This window comes from Lynx canadensis, chromosome D2 (assembly GCF_007474595.2).
Source record: "Lynx canadensis isolate LIC74 chromosome D2, mLynCan4.pri.v2, whole genome shotgun sequence".
Lineage (NCBI taxonomy): Eukaryota > Metazoa > Chordata > Mammalia > Carnivora > Felidae > Lynx > Lynx canadensis.
The window spans coordinates 33,637,091-33,656,621 of NC_044313.2; the positions used below are offsets into that span (position 1 = coordinate 33,637,091).

At 42.6% G+C, this 19,531-nt stretch overlaps 1 protein-coding gene across 1 annotated transcript; it reads right to left on the reverse strand.

Moving 5' to 3' along the window:
* Positions 1-3,436: 3,436 nt before the first annotated feature.
* On the reverse strand, positions 3,437-12,743 carry SLC35G1 (solute carrier family 35 member G1). Its single transcript, XM_030335255.1, has 3 exons — positions 12,566-12,743; positions 7,407-7,587; positions 3,437-5,408 (listed from the first exon to the last, which is right to left on the reverse strand). The coding sequence occupies exons 1-3, from the start codon at positions 12,741-12,743 to the stop codon at positions 4,670-4,672; spliced, it is 1,098 nt and encodes a 365-aa protein (XP_030191115.1). The 3' UTR covers positions 3,437-4,669.
* Between the last annotated feature and the right edge of the window lie 6,788 nt (positions 12,744-19,531).

Genomic DNA, 19,531 nt, shown 5'->3' on the forward strand with positions numbered 1-19,531 from the left:
GAGCTTCTGTTATGTGAGTTATATATGAGAGATATTTATCATATTTGAAAGCAAAACTGAAAAAAATTGAAATATTTATTTAAATGATTCCATTATGTTAACATAAATAATATTCTTATGAAAAATAAATATTTAGAAAACTAGTGAGAAGAATAGCATTGTTTTATATTGTTGCAAATCTGGCTTGATATATGATAGCTGGCATGGTACCTTGTGCAACCCAGTGGAACATTTTCTATGGACTGGACTTCTATGATGCAACATTTCCTGCCCTGCCTTGACAATAGACATGTCTTCTCCTTACCCCTTTCTATAAAGCTCCACCCCAATTTCTAGGAAATGATATAGGCAACACCAAGTTTCACGAGCTCTCTATGAATTGGTTTTCCAAGTCCAGCTCCAAACCTAACATTCCAATAGGCTAAAACTTGGATGGGTCTTTGTGGATCACAAAGTTCCTATGAGGGCATCTTACAGAATTCTAAGTGAATATAATAGCTGTATTAGACTTCATATAAGACACCAAAGGGACTATATGATGGCGTGCTTGGGGTAGTGTCCAGGCTTCATGTGCCCAACCTACACCCCAAGAATCAAATTCTAATGCCCAGTACTGAACATGGCTCCATACACCTACATTAGAAGTCAACACGTTACATAAAGACATCTGGCTCTCTTACCACTAGATTACTGTCAAGAGACTAATTGTGCTAACTGAGTGAATAGATAAGGGGCTAAAAGAGCCATGCTAAATATAGAGTAGTGCATGGGAAACACATAGAAAATCAGGCTCATTCCCCAGCCAGAGCCAAGTGTAATTCTCGCAGAGGATCAGAACTAAAGCCAGAACTGGAAAGGTAGCAACACTATGCGTAAGATAAAGACTGGTGACCCTTGGCCACCTACGTGGGCAGGTCAGCCAGGCAATTGAGAACTGTCCAACAGTAGGATTATATGATGGCAGGAGGGAGTCAAATGAGGTTTGAAATCCATTAGACTGTGCCTACAGTCCCTAGTGAAACTGCTCAGAAGTAAGAACCCTGAGCGGGGCATCATTTTGAAGAGAAGGGGAGACAATATTCAACTCTATGGTATTAAGAACAGTTTGATACTTAGTGTTTTTATTCCCCTTTATGGTTTCCAAGTCCTCCAACTGCACTGCTTTGTAACATGGGCTGGACAAGTAATGATATTCTATTTAGCAAATGAGGCAAACAGGCTGAGTACGTTACATGCCTGGCTCAGCTAGAAAATGATATGGCCACACTCCTATTCCAGTGCTTTATCCACTCTTTCAAAGTGGGCTAGTGTGAGGGGCGCCTGGGTGGTGCAGTCGGTTAAGCATCTGACTTCAGCCAGGTCACGATCTCGCGGTCCGGGAGTTCGAGCCCCGCGTCAGGCTCTGGGCTGATGGCTCAGAGCCTGGAGCCTGTTTCCGATTCTGTGTCTCCCTCTCTCTCTGCCCCTCCCCCGTTCATGCTCTGTCTCTCTCTGTCCCAAAAATAAATAAATGTTGAAAAAAAAAATTAAAAAAAAAAAGTGGGCTAGTGTGGGCGGGAGAAGCTGGAGGCAGTGGAAGAAACAAAAGCTCAAGCTGAACTGTTGGAGGCTAAGAGGGTTTAGAGGACAAAGAAGAGAAGGCAAAGGAAGCAGGGGAGACACAGGAAGGAATCCCTTGGCAAATGTGGGAGTTGATGGAGATATGGATCAGAGTATCAACTCAAGTTGGGACACGCAGAATCAGGTTGGAAAAGTGGGAATAGGGCTAAATAATTTGAATGAGATGTGGTATGCAATACAGCATCATTGTCGTTTTATGAGAACCAAAGTAGCAATGAAAGCAGGGCTTTAGGAAGGTCACAGTCTGGCAGTGAGACAAGGATATGGGTGGAAGAGTCAAGAAGTGGGTAACTCATTAGGATACTGTTGTAATTCAGCTTGAGATTATTGATGTTGGACTAAAATGGTAGCAGTGGAAATGGTGACAAAAGAGTGAATCCACAAGACAATAAGACAGACACTCCAGGACTTGGTAACAGATTAGCTATGGGAACAAAAAGTATGGAATTTGAAGCTGCTCCAAGCTCTGGGTCTAGAACAATGAAGGTCTCCCTGGAACAGATTAGGACCTTTATTTTAGAGATACTAGATTTGATGTGACTGTATCAGAGGGACAAACAAACAGTTTGAAACTTGTGATTATATCACAGCTGAATGACCAGGGTCAATATCCTTTATAAAATGAATTTTGAAGCACATGGATGAAAAAGGAAATGTTAGATTAGCGAGCACATTTGCTATAACCATAAAAACCAAAATATAGCCTTCTTTCATATTAACTTTATTAGTACTTATAAAATAAAAACAATTTATGAAAATATTTTCAGGATATAGAAACTACAGTCTTTGCAAAATACACACGCCTATAATTGTTACAATACATACATATCCTTGTATATACCTCAGACATTATAAAAGTGTTTAAGAATGACACCCTGTAAAAGTTGAGAGAAGAAACATTTTCTCCAACCTTGGTCATATATTGTGACATTCAAGTACTTAAACCACACTTCTGAAATAAAACACATCTCTAGTGTACAGGCTGAAAGGGATTTAACTCTCAAAGTCCCATAAGTTGTTTTATTGTGTAAGGTAAAGAACCAAGAGAGGGTTCCCTGAGTTAATTTACCTTAGGTAACTCAAGCAGTGGTTTACTTTCTATACTTTATCATGGAAATAAGGGAGAAGGCCATGGGAACCCATCTCGGGCAGATCCTCCTCCCCAGTATTCCTATCTGTGCAGCATGGCTCCTCCTACAAGAGGATTTCTAACCTTTGAGCTCTAAAATGCTGATTCTGTAACTATCTATTTGCAAGATAATGCTCCTGCAACTCTAAATTCCAACACTGTGGATGAGGCTAAAGTTATAATGATAGTATGATTCCCCAAAGTAGACTTCATTTAAGATTTGTCAGGTGGAAAGCATTTAGGAAGATCAGCAAGCCAAAAATTCCCTCTTGGAACTACTGGGAAAGATCCTTTCTCACCAAGGCATAAACCTCAGAAGCCAAGTTCTTTCTTTCTTTGGAAGAATTGTGATGAAGGGGAGAGAAAGAGCCTATAATCTTTCAGATATGCAGGCTTAAGATAGTAACAGATGCTAGGTTGGACAGTAAGAGTTGGAGACCATTATAGCCTCACCAATAAAGCATTCATTATGATAATCATTCCCATGTACTCTCTACTTTCCAATTAACCTTCCAAGCTTTCCTAAATATTACATTCTCTCTTTAACTGCAGAGTATTGGCTGATGAAGTTCCAGATATAAAATGTTTGAATTCATGATGTTAGTATCATGGGGCAGCATTGATATTTAATACCATAGTGATATACTAAAATTTAACAGTGATTTTTTTTTATTATTCAAGACACTCTATTATTCAAGACACTACAGACGTCAATCAACCATGGATTCACAGGTCTTTACATTTAACATATAACATGAAGCATTGTTACATATAATTCCATAAGGGGAAAAGACTATAAAAATAAGTTTAATAAGATTACTGCATTTTAAAAAGTTGTTTTAAAAAAATATATGCCAAAGTCCTCTAAATATTTGGTGTAGAGAGGGTAAGGGAGGTATCTATTAGGATGAACCATAATGAACTCTGGTTTCTGTAAGTTAAAAAGGTAAAATCTTGGCAATTTCATATGGTTCAACCTAATAAAATCCTGAGAAAATTGTATTTGGCATCACACTATAAATTCAAAAAGAATTTATAGAAAATCACATTTCTAGTGAGGGGGAAATACTTCAGGATGGAAATGTGCACACTGGTTTTGCCAAGATTTCTCTCTTGCGGCTTAAAGACCTGAAATCTCAGAAAGTTAAGAAAAACGTAGTGCAGTTTCACACACACACACAAAAAACCAAAACCAGAGGACAATTAAAATTACAGAATGATAGCTACAGTTGTGAATGCCACCAAAACAGAAAACTTCTAGCCAAACCTGGTGATTAAAAACTTTTTAAACTTTACATATAAAAATTCTGGCATCAAAATGAAAAGGCACTCATGTGTGTTAAAAGAATAACCATGTATAAAAGCCTTGAAAATAAGGCTAATTCATTTGTATTATTAACACCATTAAGTAGGCACCTTTTCCAAGTTTCAGCTTTGGCCTCCTAAATGGAATTAGGTTTCAAATGAATTACTGACCTAATCTAATCATAGCAGCATTATTATCAATAAGTTTCTTAGCTTTTACACTGCTAAAAGAACATCTAAAGTTTCCTCCCCACCTATATCCCCTCAGTACCAAAAATACACTTTAAAAAATTACATTTATACCAGAGTCATGAAACATTTTGCAGTTTTTCTTCAACTAAAGACCTGATCTCCTACCATCACCACCCCAACAACAGCAAGTAAGAAACCAAACCAAAACTAAAACATAATTGAGAAAAAAGTAATTGCTAGACCACACTGGCTAACTCTTAGCTAATTAAAGACATAGCATATTCAAAAATGGTACTTTAATTATGAAATTTATTAAATATAATCAGTGAAGGAAATGCAGGCTTTCCAGGCGTGTGCGTGCGCGGTGTGTCCGCACTGAGGGATGATGCCCAGGAAAACCAAGAACGCACTTCTGCCACAGCCTCATTTGGAGCTCTGGCACCATTTCCGAATGGCCGCGCCGGTACTACTGGCTACGACGCACAGGGCCCCGCCCACCGTCCACCACGTGGGCATATCGTTAAAGAAAATAATCTGGAAGATGAAAGCAAAGACCACATCCATCGTCCTCATTATTGCCACTGGGCTTGCTTTTTCTATTTGGAGGGCTTTCGTGAGAAACACCTGACCCCCCAAACCAAACAGGCCGATGAGGATGAGAAACAGCCTGTCCAACCCGCAGTATGGCAGACTCCACTCCCCTATGATGAAGAGGACAATGACGCTCTCTAGGAGGCCGAGTACGACATAATACCAAATGCTCAGAAAGTAGTCCACGGACTTCCCCATCTTTCTGATGATGACCATGGTCACGGCGGCAAAGACAGCGTGCGCCACTGCTGCGAACGTGCCCTTCAGGTGAACAGAGTAGCTCTCGTCCGTGCCCGCAGCGCTGGCTCCGAACAGAAACGGGGGCCTCACGATGAGGATCACGCCGGTGATCGTGAAGGCGGTGAAGAGGGCATCCCAGGGGCTGTACTTCTCCTTGAGAAATATCCAAGCAAATATGGACGTGAACACTGGAGAACTAAACGTGATGACGGTGGCGTCGGCCAGGGACGTCGCCTGGAAAGCGTAGTACAAAAGGATCATGGCGGTGGAGCCCAGGACTCCTCTGAGGAGGAGGAAAATGCGTTGACCTTTGGGGCCTATGAATCCGGTTCTGTAAAATCAAATGAAAGAGCGCACATTAAACCACGGTGGTATTTTTTAAATTGCACTTCTTAATTAGATGTTATTTTTACAGTCCTAACTGGCAAAAAATAAGGAAATAGTAAGTGAATTTTAAGGCCCATAACTGAATGTTATACACGTTCAAAAAAATGGTTTCTACGTATAGCTAAAGCATGTACGTGTTCACAGTATAAGCAAAATCAATAAAAGAGAACTCCATAAATAGTATAATTACAATTCAACAAACATAACTTTTCCCATGTCTATACATGCTTACAAAAAAGACAAAAGGAAATGTTCATCGTGGTTAAACCTTAATAAGTGGTCTCCTAGGTGATTTTTCCTTATTTTCCCCAAATTTTCTACAATGACAATGTATGATTTTTATGATAAATACAATTTCAAGATTAAGCTGCCCTATACAAGAAAACTTGGTCGTGGCTAGTATGCATTGCCAATCTTACGAGTTTTTCTATAAAAGCTGAGGCAATGCTAAAGTGTAATTTAGCCACTGGATGTCAGACTACTTTTCATTATTCTCTGCAAGAAGAGTTAAGATACACTGAAAAAGAACAAGTAGCATTTGGATAAGTATAACAACTGATACTCAATTTTTTTTTTTTTAATTAATACTTACCAAGCAGAATGCTGGGTACATTTCAGGCTAGGTGCAGCTTGCTGACCTGTGCCAGCACTGAACATCTTTAGGGTAGCCTATAAGCCTGACATGAGGACCCACATTTCATTTAGAAATGAAACTGTGGTCACCTTTGACTCATACTTTGAGAAGCTAAGAGTCTTCCATGATAATGAAACATAAAATAGGTCAAAACAGATTGGTGCTAAGGATTTCAAAAATTCTTCTAGTGCCTTCCCCTGACAATTGTTCTGTTGCAAAATGGGGAAGATAATTGTGTTAGCACCAGTTGCCACCCTTGAAAATTTCTGAACTCTTACCATCATTTCCTAAAATACTGTGACTTGCCCACACTTATACAGGAATTTCTGACAATATTAATCTTAGTAGCTTTTCACCATTTTTCACCAGATCTTCAGGATACGGGGTGAAACTATTCTAAATGGATCTGTACTATGTTATAGATACAAGGAGAATTTGGGGGCAAGTGACTGAAACTTTTAGTTTAGGGTTTAAGCATTTTTGCCCAAAGACAGAAAGAGCCAGACAGCCACCAGGAACCAAAGTGGCCTATCCTCCAAGGGTTCTAAGTACACAGGGATGTGTAGAAGGCATAATTTTAATCTGGGAAAGGGTGGGGAGGGTGTTCTATATGGAAGGGAAAGAGGCATTGGGTAGGGAGGGAACAGTAAGGATGGGGAAAAAAGACCGTTTTCATATACTGTTAGATTCTACACAAGTGCTCTGATCTATAATTAATTTTATTTGGCCCTTGCCACCAAGGTGCAGGGTAGAGGACAAAGATTATCATTCTCTCCAGTTCATAGATGAGGACACTATAAACATGAAAGTATTTTAAAAGGTCTTGTTCAAGACTACCTTTTCCCTTTCCCACATCACCCTAGGGGCAAGACCCTGATATTATTACTTTAATCTTCTGTCTGCCCTGGTAACAGAGCAGTCCATTCTACTGAAAGAAACTTGATATTAGGAGACACCACCACTTCCTCTCATTTACTTTTTTCTTCTAAATACTAGTTATGCAGAGGGAAAGAAGGGAGGGTGGTACAAGATGGAGGAATTGTACAAGGAAAGCTTTGTTCTCAAAATGAGGAGTGGAGAATAACTGAACCTACCCCCCCCCCCTCTTGGGTATGTGGTTTGTGCTTATGAGAGCATCTTTTGTAGGTGAATCCTTATGACTTTTTATTAATCAGAGCCAAACAATGTAGTAACTGGTAAATCTATGGGAGGGATAAAGCAGACACTATAGAATAAATAATTTAAGCAGGTCAAAAGATTTACATACATTTGTTAATACCTTCCACTTCGCAGGTAAGAAATACTTACTTTCTGTATATTAAGCAAGGGATAACGACTAGCATTTGGAACACACATCGGAATGCACTAATTTCTACAGCATGGACGTCTTGCACTTTTTTAACAAATAAAGAGCCCACTGAGAAAAGGAAGGCAGATAATAATGTATAAAACAAGCCAAGTCCAGGACAGCGTGCTTTCTTCTTGGCTTCTGAAAAAGATTAAGTTCTGGTTAGTCCTTGCTTCCAAGTGTATGTTTTAATATTTTCACTTAGGAATTGAGAAAAATGGAACAGTATTAATGGCTAACAGGCTACAAATACTGTCTCCTAAGCATATCCATTCTCTGGACCTGAACCATTTTCCCCACCAAGAATGAGGAATCACTGATGTAGGCAACAATTTAAACCCATAATTTTTAAATGCAGTTTTACCCTATAAAATGGATTTCCTTTGGCTCACTGAAGAATCATTACTCACTTATAAGTCAAAAAGAAGTAAAAAAGCTTGCCAAGACAGTGAGAGAAATCTTTAAGAAACGCTTGTCAAGATGGCTAGAGAAAAATGCTTCCAAGTGATATTTTATATCATCTCACTGGTGAACCTGGCTTTATGAAGAAAGTGTTTTTTTTCTAGACAACAGTTTACAGCTGTGTCCTATGGCTACTTGTTGATTATCTTACTTCTCCCAGTAGCCTGTGAACCCTTCCAGGCTGGGACCTCAGCTGTCTTGTTTGTGCCTGCCACATGGAAGACCCCGATTAAATATTTGCTAAATGAAAGTATATGAGAGAACTCCATAGAAAGATGCACAGTCTAACACCACTGGTAACAGCCTAATCTGGGAAAGCTGTTTTGTTATTTTGAACCATTAATCAAATCTTTTACTTTTCATGGTTTTACAACTTATCTTCCATTTAGAGCATAAACGCTTTGAGGACAGAGGGTAGGTCTACCCCTCTGACCTCAAAGTGCTTTAAAATAAAATTTTTAAAAAATTACAACTGCCATTTAATACCAACTTCTTGGCTTGATCTGAACCAAGAAACTTCTGCTTTCTCTAGGGCATCAAGTATTCAATCCATTAGTGACTATGAGCATTCAACTTTTGTTTAGACACTTCTGTCTTAGTTACTGAACACAGGACTAAAATCTGTTTTCAATCTCATACTCACCCCAAACCCATCATTCAGAGGGGAGCAAAATGGGACAGGGTAAGCAGAGAACTCCCTAAAAGACAGGTGACAAACTGAGGAACGTCTTTATTGAAACTAATACAAAACAAGAAAAGAATATGAAGGAAATGCTACTGGCCCTCATCAGTTAAGAACATAGCAAAATGGAAAGGTGTGTGGGTACTTGCAATTTCTAGTAAAACTAGGATTATCATTCCAATCTAGGAATTTATAATGTGTTACTTGGCTAGAGAACAGTTTTACATAATAATGTTTTTAAAAAATGTCTTTCTCTGATAAATGCAAACACCCAGTAATACATTTCAATATCCTCATGTTAGCTGGACACCTTTGCCCACAAGTGACAGACACTTTGTGACTCAGGACCAAAGTATGATGGTGCACAATCTTTGTGTGTGTCTTTGTGACTCAGGACAAAGTATGATGGTGTACTGTACAGCCTGACCTTTGTAGTAAGAGATACCATTGTGATCAGAGGCCTTTACCTCTTCCTGTTCCAGGTGCACAGTCGAAGAGAATCATTTGGAGCTACCAGTCATCATGTCACAGATTATGTATTGTAAGTACCAGAATCCTCCACATTCTGTTCAACACCTATGTGGCTCAGATACCACAGAAACAAACTGCACATACTTACTCAGCCCATGAGAAGGAAACTTTAGACGACTTCCAAGTTAAGCACCACAAAATACATGTCTTGGCTGTGGTCAGCCTCAGTGTTCAGCTTCTGAAATTTCAGGGTTCAGGTCCAAATAAAATAGTTTTTCTTAAAAGAAACCCAACCCATGCATAGAACCAACACCCTCACACAGAACAGAACAGGAAGATCAAGGACAGAAAACATCTCCCCGGTCTGTATTTCAAGGATCTTCCCCAACCTAAACTTTCAAATTTTTCTCCAAAAAATTTTAACTTAACATGGTATTTTAACTGTTTTATTTATTTATTTAATTTTAACTCTTTTAAAACTCAATTTTATACCCCTGGTTCTGATTATCTTGTCTCTTAAAACACTCACATATTTTCTTGCCTATAAACACCCTATGACCCATGATTGCTGACTGCAACAGGGCAGTTGTTACAAGGCCTGGCTGAACTTGATTATTTCTTATGAGGGTGAGGCTTGGTTCTACTCATGCAGACCTCTCTTACTGAATAATAATTTCCATTCTGCCAAGGGAGATGAACAAGAGAGTAGCATCATCCAAAGATGATTTGTTTATGTACTGTGCTTCTATGATCATATTCCACTACAAGCATAGCTAAATAATTCAAATTAAGTGGCCACGGTGTAATTTCTTGAGTTAGAAGAAAACTGAAAAGTTGCTCAATTTCTCTATCCTTTAAAGTGGTGATTCACAACCCTGGCTGGGAATCAGAATCAACTGAGTAATTTTTTAAACTTCAGTTCCCGAGCCCCACCCCAGACCCACTGCTACAGGATCTCTGCGACTGTAAAAGCCCTGCCAGCTAGAGAACCACTGCTACACTAGAGAACTCCCTCCAGGGGCGTGTGAGGCACACATCTAAGACAGTTTCTTGCTTCAGGCTAAGATCCACACTGTCCCTCAAGAAAATAAATAGACATCTTAGGATAGCTGTATGCTGTCTGTGAAGGTTATCCAAGAATGTAGAAAAATGGGTAACAGTTTCAACCTGAGCTTGAAAATGAGCTTTCTTGAGATAACCAGTTGGATCAAGCAGTTAAAGTGATACTGTCACAAAGTTCAATGACAACAAACAGTACAGTGGTTTAAAGTGTTTCTATGGCAGTCCTGTTTTCAGAATATTATCTGGTCACCTTACAATAACTATTACTAAGTCTCACTGTTAGCAATTTTCTTTGAAGTTAAAAGACGCCACAAGATTCTTAGGTGCAGTCGCTTATAATGTTTATCATTTTGCCATGTGCTGCCTGAGGGTACAGTATTCCTCTTTGGTTTACAAACAGCAGAAACATTTAAGAGTTTACAAGGACTGACTCAGCATCCCACCAAAATGACATTCAACCATAATAACTGGTAAGGTGAGAAATTCACCTCTTTACAAGCTACACATCTGGTCTACACAGCTTGGAGTAGCCCCTTCTCTGGAGGCACCAGCCCATGCATAAATAATCAGAAGTCTGATCATTTTGGGGGCGCCTGGGTGGCTCAGTCGGGTGAGCATCCAGCTCTTGATTTCGGCTCAGGTCATGATCCCAGGGTCGTGGGATGGAGCCCCGTGTGTGGCTCTGCACTGAGCATTGGGCCTGCTTGGGCTTCTTCCCCTCTCTCCTTCTCCCTCTGCCTCTCTCCCCTCTCTTCCCTGCGTGCTCTCTCTAAAATTATTTTTTAAAAAAATTTTTTTAATTAAAAAAAAAAAGAAGTCTGACCATTGTTAGCATTTAGGACAAAAATGGAGCAAGAATCATCTGGGTTTCGTCTCTCTAAATTAGGGGAAAGTTGGGGCGCCTGGGTGGCGCAGTCGGTTAAGCGTCCGACTTCAGCCAGGTCACGATCTCGCGGTCCGTGAGTTCGAGCCCCGCGTCGGGCTCTGGGCTGATGGCTCAGAGCCTGGAGCCTGTTTCCGATTCTGTGTCTCCCTCTCTCTCTGCCCCTCCCCCGTTCATGCTCTGTCTCTCTCTGTCCCAAAAATAAATAAACGTTGAAAAAAAAATGTTTAAAAAAAAATAAATAAATAAATTAGGGGAAAGTTCCTAATAGGGAGAAGGGGGAATGGGGTGGGGATAAGAGGCATAGAAATCAGGGTCACACTTAGAGGAGGCCACCCAGAGGATGAGATGGTGCAGGCTGTGTAACTTTGTCTTCAAGGGAGATCTACCTATTTCCTCTGTTTCCAGGAAAATGACCTAGGTGGGTGGTGGAGTTAAGGAGGAATGTGCTTAAAGTAGCACTGTGGTCAGTAGAAAAGGCCTAGCCTGGGACTCTGGCATGCTGGGATCCTTAACTTTGGTGCTGCAGGGACTTGTGCCATGTCTCACCCACACATGCCAGATCTAGGGAAAAACAAAGCAACCCCCACCGCCAAGCCCTCACCTTCCTGGGCTTCACTTCCCTCATTTGTGGAAAGAAGAGGTTGAACAAGATCAAGGTGTTTTTACAAAGGGTCTTTGGCTTTGGACACAGGTCTGTGAACCTCTTAACAATGTATATAAGATTGTGCCTCTGCCTTGTTTAGGATTAGTTGCCAAGAAAGTCCTCCTATATTTTAGGTATACAATACAGTGGTTCAAATTTTTAAAAACAGGAAAAAAAAGAATATATTACAAAATATTCATTATATTAACAATGGACATTTGGTTTAGTTCAGTGAGTTGTTATGAATAAAGATATTGTAAAAATTTACAACAACAAAAAAGTCCTCCTAACCCCAAAAGCTTAAGAACCTGTGGTCCCACTCAACTCTACCTTCCCAAGATTCTAAGACTCTGAGGCAAACATTTTCTAGGCTCTATGCTTTTCAACTTCCTCTTCAGGGAACACGGCTTCCTACTGTGATCAGTGTTCACGGTTAGCTCTCCACCCCCAACCTCACCTGTCTGCGGGATGGCCTCTCTTAATGACCCCCCAGCCTCACTCACCTGAGGGATGGCCTCTCTTACTGACCCCCCCAACCTCACCAGCCTAAGGGATGGCCTCTCTGACTGCCTCCCAACCTCCAGCAGGGCGCACGGAACTGAAATCTGACTCCGCGGTAGTGCCCGCAACACTTTAATTACAGGAACAGTTTCAGCATCCCAAAAGGGTTCCAAACACAATCAGAAACTTTCCTGGTCTTCGCGCCCGCGGGGACGAAAAGGGCTTCTGCTTTGCAGACCCCCGGGTGAGGGCTCGAGGGTTTTCTCCGAGCTCTGGGCAAGGTAGGGATGGGGGCGCGGTCCTCGCTGCGCCCCCGGCCCAGAGTTGCGGGGACCCTAGCCCATTGGCACCCGCACCCCCTCCACCCAACCCCAGAGGCGAAACCCGCGCCGGGTCTGCACCCCACACTCACCCTGCGACGCACCCGAGCCGCACGGCGAGTTGCCGCACACCCAGCACCTGCAGGGGCCGGGCGTCCCCGCTGCCTCCGCCGCCGCCGGCTCCTCACTGGCGCCCTGCGGCGCGTCGTCCGTCAGCGGTAGCCCGGGCTCTGGCACCTCCGCCGCCCCGGCACTGTCCACGGACCGCATCGCGCGGCCAGCGCTCTCCCCAGCGCCGCGGCGACTAGCGCGGGGAGTAGCAGCTCCGCTGCCCGGCTCTTCCGGCCAGCAGCGGCGGCGGCGGGGCGCATGCGCGCGCGGCCCTCCTCCCCTTGCTGGGGACCGCGCTTGTCCTCCGCTACCCTCTTACCTTCAGCTCCTGGAGCCTACTGCGCAGGGGAGGTCGGCCACCTCTCTGGGCTGCGGCGGTGCACACAGCTGGACCAAAGGCGTCCACCCCTCTGCTGCAGTCTAGCTAAACTGGCCAGCAGCTTGGAGTCATCCTTCCCCAGGCTCAGTGGACCCTTTTCTGTCGTTGCAGAGAGAGCGACGCCCAAGGGTCTTGTGGCCTTCTTTTGGGGCGGGTCATCGGAGGTTAGGAGAGTATATATTTATTTATTTATTTATTGGCGTGGCGCCGCATTCAGCCCCTCTGGAATACCCTGGAGACCTTGCCAAACACTGTGCCTGTCTTTGTCTCCTTGCCAGTTATCCAAGGAAGGTAGAATTTTAGGTTAAAAAAAAAAAAAAAAAAGGAGTAGCACATAACCACAGGGAAAATATATTTATAAGACTGGGACAGAACCCTTATGTTCTTTGTAACAGTAGACATTCATTATTGATCTTTTTTTTTTCTTTTCTCTTTTTCTGTTGTTGTTGTTAACTGAAACATACTAATTTGGTTAGATATAAGATTACAATAATCTGACATAATTGCACCCCGTAAAGTAAACAATGTATGTCATCTGGCCCCAGGGTCCCTCGGATTCACTAATAGGCTCTTTATGTTTAAGTAATTCTTCTTTCATCTCTACTTGCTTTAAATGTGAAAGGACAGTGTCTGGGCAAGGATGAACCTGTCTAAACTATTCTAGGCCCAAGTGCAAGCAAATTGCCAACCAAGAGAGTAAAGTTTGTCTTTACTCAGATATTTGCACGAAGTGATTGACAACTGAAAAACATTGGACTTGAAGTCAGGAATCCTGGGTTCTGGCTCTGATTCTATCCCTGAGTATGTGACGTCAAACAGTCACCACCTACAGCTTGAAACCTTGGTTACTTCATTTAATTAACAGAAATAAAAGATTTCCCTTCCTATTTTGCAGAGTTGTGCAAATGAAGTCCAATGAGGTGTGCAACAGCAGTCACCTGGAAAGCACTTTACTAGAAAATCCAGGTGTATTTTTAAGTAAGGTGAGCATATAATTGATCTTCTAAAACTGGGAACGCCTTTTTTAGAGTAAAAGAAGGAGCTTTTTCAGAAATTATGCAGGGCAATAGGCTGAAACTGGGATTGTCGTAGACAAACTGGGACAAATGGCCACCTGAATTCTGACTTGGTTAGCATATAACTTTGCCTTGTCTTAAAAAGAATTTAAGGCTGCTTATAAAACTATATGAAACTGATTTTGTTGCTGGTGGTGGTGGTGGTATTTTAGTGGAGAGAAAGTGTAGGGAAGGGTGGTGAGGGTGGTAGATCATGATTATGAATGAAGTGAGAACCAGAAAGCTTCTCCAAACATCTAGAAATCAGGTGCAGTTTCACAACTTCATTTATTTGTAAGATTTAGATGTGCAGAATGTTTGAAGAATCCCTGTAATACTGTGACTTACAAGGGGTATATATTTGGTCATTCAGATATTTATTTGCTCTTCATCCATAGTTCTTGACTCACAGCTGTCAAAACCCTTGGAATTTCCTGAGTGATAAGAGCCATGAGAGCAGCTTTTGTTATAATATTTGGTCTTTTGTCCTTAGTTCCTAAAATGGCTTCAGGGCCATAAAGGTGAAATGGGCACCTTGTTATTCATAACAAACCTCCTGCCACAACTGAATTTATGTTAATGAGGTGACTTTCTGGAAGCACCTAAGGATGGGGGCTCATTGCCAGGTGAATTAACCATGTGATTAGAGGGTTAGAACTTTCAGTCCCACCCTCCACCCATGGGGAGGGGGAAGGGCAGGGATTGAGTTCAGTCACCAGCTGCCAATGATTTAATCAATCATGCCTATGTAATGAGTCCTCCATAAAAACCTCCAAAGAATGGAGTCTGGAGAGCTTACTGTTGGTGAAAGCATGGAGATGTGGGGAGAATGGCTCTCTTGGAGAGCTCACAGAAGGCCTGCATTCTTTCCCCATAACTTACTTGCCTTATGGGTCTCTTCCATCTGGCTATTCCTGAGTTAGATCCTTTTACAATAAACTGGTGATCTAGTGAGTAAAACCCTTCTCTTAGTTCTGTGAGTGGCTCTAGCAAATGCATCAAACCTGAAGAGAGGGTCTTGGGAACCTCCAATCTATAGCTGGTGGGTCAGAAGCACAGGTGGTAAACTGGACTTACAATTGGCATCTGAAGGGGTGAGGGACAGCCTTGTAGGACTGAGTCCTTAAGCTGTGGGGTCTGAGGCTATCTCCAGGTAAATGGTGTCAGAATTGAGTTGAATTATAGAACACCCAGCTGGTGTCTGAAGAACTGTTGTTGGTGTGGGGAAATCTCCTTCTGCCCACCCCCCTCCGCAGAATTACGTCCAGCAACCCTATTAGTTTCCCTCTTCAAGTAGTGAAGACAGTGGTTAGGAAGTCTAAAGAAGAAAGAATCAGATGATTTGAGCAAGAAGTACCTAGAAGAGAAAGAGAAGAAAATGGATACCACACCAGTATAGACTGGGGTGACTAAAGGGTGCCAGGATGATTTGGGTCTTGCACTTTATTCCCTCTACCCTCCTTCCCCTCTGCTGCTGGCATTGATGTATGAAAGGTATCTCACCATCATTTTTCTTGTTTGCTAAACAAACAAGAGCCCTGGAAACATAAAATCAACTGGTAAGAACAGTATGGACCAGACTAAGAGTCAGAAGACATGTTGCAGCTCTGCCCAGCAGAAGCATGGGATGGCTAAGTTTTTCCTTGAGCATTTCTAGGCTCTGGTGACAATGACTTAGAGCTGGTGAGAGGTGGGTTCCCCTACAGTGTGAAGGGTGGGGCAGAAATCCTGACTGGGGCATGAGGGGACCAGCTCCAAGCCCATTGCTAGTTTAAGTGAGGTTCTGCCTTCAAGGCAGAGGAGGCAAGGAGGAAGGATTGCTTTTGAGGTAGCTGGCAGCTAGAATGGACAGGATTTGTGGACTTAGTATGAAGGAACATTGTTTCTGTAGGCGAAATCATACGGTGTTCCAATTGAAATTCTGCTTCTGAAGGAATTCAATCCTCTAGTGAGAACAGGGACTTTCACTATAATGCCAGGTAACCACAGTGGGGTGGCACTCCCACAGTTCCGGGGTTAGGAAGGAAGAAGGAGGCTGGAAGTAGGAGAGTGGTATGTTCTAGTTGTCCCATGGACAAGGAAAAGTGCAGGATCCTCATCATCCCGGTGGGTGTAGATGGAGACCTCCAGCTACTGCAGGGGAGAGGGTGGACTCCTGATTTCTGCCTCCATTTATATGCAGGGATGTTCCTATGCAAGACACTTGTGAATCAGGAACTCTCTTCTCCTGGTATAGTTACCTGATTCCTATCGGACTGGTATCTTGGTACTGGTTTGAAAGACTGCTCCCCCCGTTCCTCCCAAAAAGTTCATTTCTTACTCTTCACTAATGCATCTTATGATTTGGAAAATGGCAGTTTGTTCCAAGAAGTGAGGTCCAATTGTGTTTGGGGGGAAATCAGTGCTGTGGAACAGAAGATCATAATTCTAAATACCCTGATAAGTGAAAGAGGGAACAAGCAAAAAAGAGAGGTAGTTTAGCATTTATGTAGAGTAGTGTATTGGAGAGGTAAAAGAAACTTTTTGAATAGATGATAAAAACTGATTCTGGAAATAGAAGAGGAAAAAAAATGCCAGGATTGGTTCCTCAAAAAAGAATTCAACCTCATGATCCAGTAATTTACCTCATGATGTAGTAATTCCACTTCTGGTTATATTTTACCTAGAATAATTGAAAGTACGAAATCTAACAGATATTTGTACAACAATGTTCATAGCAGCATTATTCACAATAACCAAAAGGTGGAAACAGTCCAAATGTCTACCAAGAGATAGATGATAAACAAAATGTGGTGTATACGTACAATGGAATATTATTCAGCCTTAAAAAGAAATTCTGGGGTTGCCTGGGTGGCTCAGTCGGTTGAGCAACCGACTTTGGCTCAGGTCATGATCTCACAGTTTGTGAGTTCGAGCCCCGCATCAGGCTCTGTGCTGACAGCTTAGAGCCTGGAGCCTGCTTTGGATTCTGTGTCTCCCTCTCTCTCTGACCCTCCCCCACTCATGCTCTGTCTCTTTCTGTCTCAGAAGTAAGTAAACATTAAAAAAATTTAAAAAAAAGAAATTCTGACACCTGGATGAACCTTGAAAACATTAACTAAGTGAGATAAGCGAAACTTAAAAGGGCAAATACTGTATGATTCCACTTATATGAGGGACCTAGAATAGTCAAATGCATAGAGACAGAAGATAGAATGGTGGTTATCAGGAGCTGAGAGGAGGAGGGAAAGGGGTGTTAGTGTTTAATGGGTACAGAGTGAGAGGATGAAAGTTCTGTGGGGGGATAGTGGTGATGGTTGTACAGCAATGTGAACTCACTTAGTGTCTCTGAACTGTGCACTTAAAAATGGTTAAATTGGTGGGGTGCCTGGGTGGCCCAGTCAGTTAAGCATCCAACTCTTGGTCTTGGCTCAGGTCATGATCTTGCAGTTGGTGGGTTTAAGCCTCACATGGGGCTGTGTGCTGACCGTTTGGAGCCCGCTTGGGATTCTCTCTCTCTCTCTCTCTGTCTCTCTCTGTCTCTCTCTCTCTCTGCCCCTTCCCTGCTCATGCTTTCTCTTTCTAGGGAAAAAAAAAAACAGTTAAACTGGTAAATTTTATGTTATTTATATTTTACCACAATAAAAAAAGTTTTAGAAAAAAAAAGCCAGGGGAAAACTTTTCTGAGGGTGTGCAATAGACAGCTAATAAACCAACAATGTAGATCCAAAGTTGAAGTAAACCTGGGTCTGCAAACAAACTGAGGAGTGCAAGATACTTTCCCCTGTACTAGTCATGTTCTCCTTTCTTCAGTTTTGATTCATAATTATAGAGAGATGATAATATATTTTAAAAATTCCAGGGGCTCCTCGGTGGCTCATTCAGTTGGGCATCCAACTTCGGCTCAGGTAATGATCTCACGTTTCTTGGATTTGAGCCCTGCATTGGGCTCTGTGCCTGGAGCCTGGAGCCTGCTTCGGATTCTGTGTCTCCCTCTCTTTCTGTCCCTCCCCAGCTCACACTCTGTCTCTCTCCCTCTCTCTCAAAAATAAATAAGCATTAATAAAAAATCCATAGTAGGATGGGGCGCCTGGGTGGCTCAGTTGGTTGAGCGTCTGACTTCGGCTCAGGTCATGATCTCACAGCTTGTGAGTTCAAGCTCCGCGTTGGGCTCTGTGCTGACAGCTCAGAGCCTGGAGCCTGCTTTGGATTCTGTGTCTCCCTCTCTCTCTGCCCCTAACCCACTCGCATTCTGTCTCTGTCTCTCTCAAAAATAAATAAACATTAAAAAAAATTTTTAAAAAATCCATAGTAGGAGGAAAAGAGGTAGCATAATATAGTGTGCTGTGCGCTTCTGAAATTTTTCCATCCAAGTATCGCTAATAGCTAAAAAAGTATGAACCTGGAACTATAAACTTTAATTTCTGGAGACAGAGTTTAAAGCCCCCATGAGAAATGGGAAGTTTCTTTTTTTCTTATTTTTATTTTTTAATGTTCATTTATTTTTGAAGGAGAGAGAGACAGCATGAGGAGGTGAGGGGCAGAGAGAGAGGGAGACACAGAGTCTGAAGTAGGCTCCAGGCTCTGGGCTGTCAGCACAGAGCCCAATGTGGGGCTCGAACCCACAAGCTGTTATTAGATCATGACCTGAGCCGAAGTCAGATGCCCAACCGACTGAATCACCCAGGTGCCCCCCTTTTTTTTAATGTTTATTTATTTTTGAGAGAGAAAGAGAGTCAGAGTGTGAGCGGGGGAGGGGCAGAGAGAGAGGGAGACACAGAATCCAGCAGGCTCCAGGCTCTGAGCTGTCAGCACACAGCTAGACATGGGGCTCGAACCCATGAACTGTGAGATCATGACCTGAGCTGAAGTCAGACCCTTAACCGACTGAGCCACCCAGGTGCCCCAGAAATAGGAAGTTTCTTTAAAGTCCCATGTCCCATCTTAGACATGTATGCAAATTTTCCATTCTACTCCCTAATATATTTATGTTTCTCTAATGCCATTTTTCATGTAACTCATTCAACTAATGTTTGAGTGCCTGCACGGGACCACTTCCAGTTCCTAGCAAGGTAGTGGGGAACCGAACAGACAAGGCTGTAGTCCTCTCTAGCATGGCGTGAGGGATGACACAGAAACAAAAGAGGATGCGACCATTACCTAGCATGCAGAAGCCATGCCTCAGCGGTGTGTATCTTCCCTAGCTTCCTGTCCCTCCCAGTTTGACCCCTTGGCCTGGGAATCAGGACACTGGGTTCAGTGCAGTTGTGCAGGTCTGGACACATCTGCTTGGCTCTCTCCATCTCCATTTCCTCAGCTTGGAAGTCACACGACTGGATCTCAAGCAGTCACCATTGGACAAGGGAGTGCCCCGCAGGCCTTGACACTGTAGGGACTTTCTCCTGCAGCTTCTTGCTTTCCTACTCTCATCTGTTCCCATGGTGCGAAAGGTAGCTCCAGTAAAAATGATTTCTGGCCCCTGCCACGGCCCTGAGGAACCTGTATCCTCCTGTGGGAACTTGCTGTTGGCTTAC